This window comes from Gouania willdenowi, chromosome 12 (assembly GCF_900634775.1).
Source record: "Gouania willdenowi chromosome 12, fGouWil2.1, whole genome shotgun sequence".
Classification (NCBI taxonomy): Eukaryota; Metazoa; Chordata; class Actinopteri; order Blenniiformes; family Gobiesocidae; genus Gouania; species Gouania willdenowi.
In genome coordinates this window covers 5,712,255-5,713,909 of record NC_041055.1, presented here as the reverse complement: position 1 = coordinate 5,713,909, position 1,655 = coordinate 5,712,255, and the positions used below count along the sequence as shown (strand labels likewise).

At 55.5% G+C, this 1,655-nt stretch overlaps 1 protein-coding gene across 1 annotated transcript; it reads right to left on the bottom strand.

The window, feature by feature from the left end:
- Positions 1-273: 273 nt before the first annotated feature.
- Positions 274-1,655, bottom strand: htr1ab (5-hydroxytryptamine (serotonin) receptor 1A b). Its single transcript, XM_028463006.1, has one exon. It carries the CDS (start codon positions 1,537-1,539, stop codon positions 274-276), a length of 1,266 nt encoding a protein of 421 aa, XP_028318807.1. The 5' UTR covers positions 1,540-1,655.

Here is a 1,655-nt window from a genome sequence, read left to right as displayed (position 1 = left end):
CATTGTTAAAAATGTGTACACATCAAATCTAAATGTAAATGTTAAATCTAAATATTAAATTTACATTTAAATGGAAAAGTAAAGCTAAATGTTTAGAAACATACTGTTTTAAATGAACGTGTCTCTAATGAAAGAAGGTGAGATAAATGTTCACAATATCTGCTATGAAACAGTGACCGAGTTTTTATATGCGGCACCCCAGAAGTTAAATAATAAATGTTTCCAATGCTTGTGGACCATTGGGATGGAGATGAAGGAGAACCTCTGAGCTGATCACGGTCTGCAGAAATGACACTTGATGATCTTTTTGAATGCGCTCTGGAAGTCTTTGTTGAAGTATGCGTAGATGATGGGGTTGAGCAGAGAGTTGGAGTATCCCAGCCAGTTTATGACCGCGTCCAACCAGGCGGGCATGTAGCACGAGTCCTGGCAGAAAGGCATGACCAGGGCAACGATGAAGAAAGGCAGCCAGCACAGGATGAAGGTCCCCATGATGATCCCCAGGGTCTTCACCGTCTTCCGCTCCCGCGCCAGTGCGATCTTCTTCTTGGCCTCAGTGGCCTTCTCCTGGCGGCTCTGGAACAGCGGGGCGGAGCTGGGCGTGTCGGGCAGCGGCAGGTTGTTCCTGGAGCTGCTGTGGACCTCGATGATCTCCAGCGATTCTCCGTCCTCCGCGTGCTTAACGGCGCCGTTGATGCTCGGTATCGGTCGCGGCTGCACGCTCCTCTTCCAGCTCCTGCCCTGCGCGTCCCCGTGCACGTGCGGCGTCTTTTTGTGGAAGAGCGCGGGAGAGAGCGCAAGGCACGAGTCGGACACCTTCTGTTTCTCCGTTTTACGCACGGTCCTCCTGATACGGAACCGAGCCGCTTTGAAAATCCTCCCGTACAAAACCAACATGAGCGTGAGCGGGATGTAAAAGGCACCGAATGTGGAGTAGATGGTGTACCAGAGGTCCTGTCTGATTCGGCACTGCTTCGGGTTGGCTCTGTCCTCCGCCATGCTGCTCGGCTTGGAGCGCATGATGAGCATCGGTGGCACGGAGATGGAGAATCCCACCAGCCACGTGACGCTGATAAGGACCGCGGCCCTCCTGGGGGTCCTTTTCTTCATGTACTCGATGGGGTCGGTGATGGCCCAGTAGCGGTCCAGGGCGATGGCGCACAGGTGCAGGATGGAGGAGGTGCAGCACAGCACATCCAGAGAGATGAAGATGTCACACGGGATCTGGCCCAGGGTCCATCGGTCCAGCACCTTGTAAAGTGCCGCCATGGGCAGCACCAGCACCGACACCATCAGGTCCGTGACAGCCAGGGAGCCGATCAGGTAGTTGGCCACGTTCTGCAGGGAGCGCTCCAGCGCGATGGCCGCCACCACGCACGCGTTCCCAAAGATTGCGCACAGGATGAGCGCGCCGAGGAGGAAGGAGGTGAGCAGCACCTCGTAGCCCAGCATCACCTCCTCATCCTCACGCCCAGCGGGTGTGATGGAGAAGTTGTCTGGCATCATGAGCCAGGCGGTGGAATTGTTTGAGCTCTCCATGGTGCGCGTAAAAGTCGCAGAGGTTGTTGGAGAGGTGTTCGCTCACTCCGGTGCGCGCAGCTCGGTGCGCGCGTGGCACCGCGTGGAGCTCATGGTGGACTGTTGCACAGCGAGCT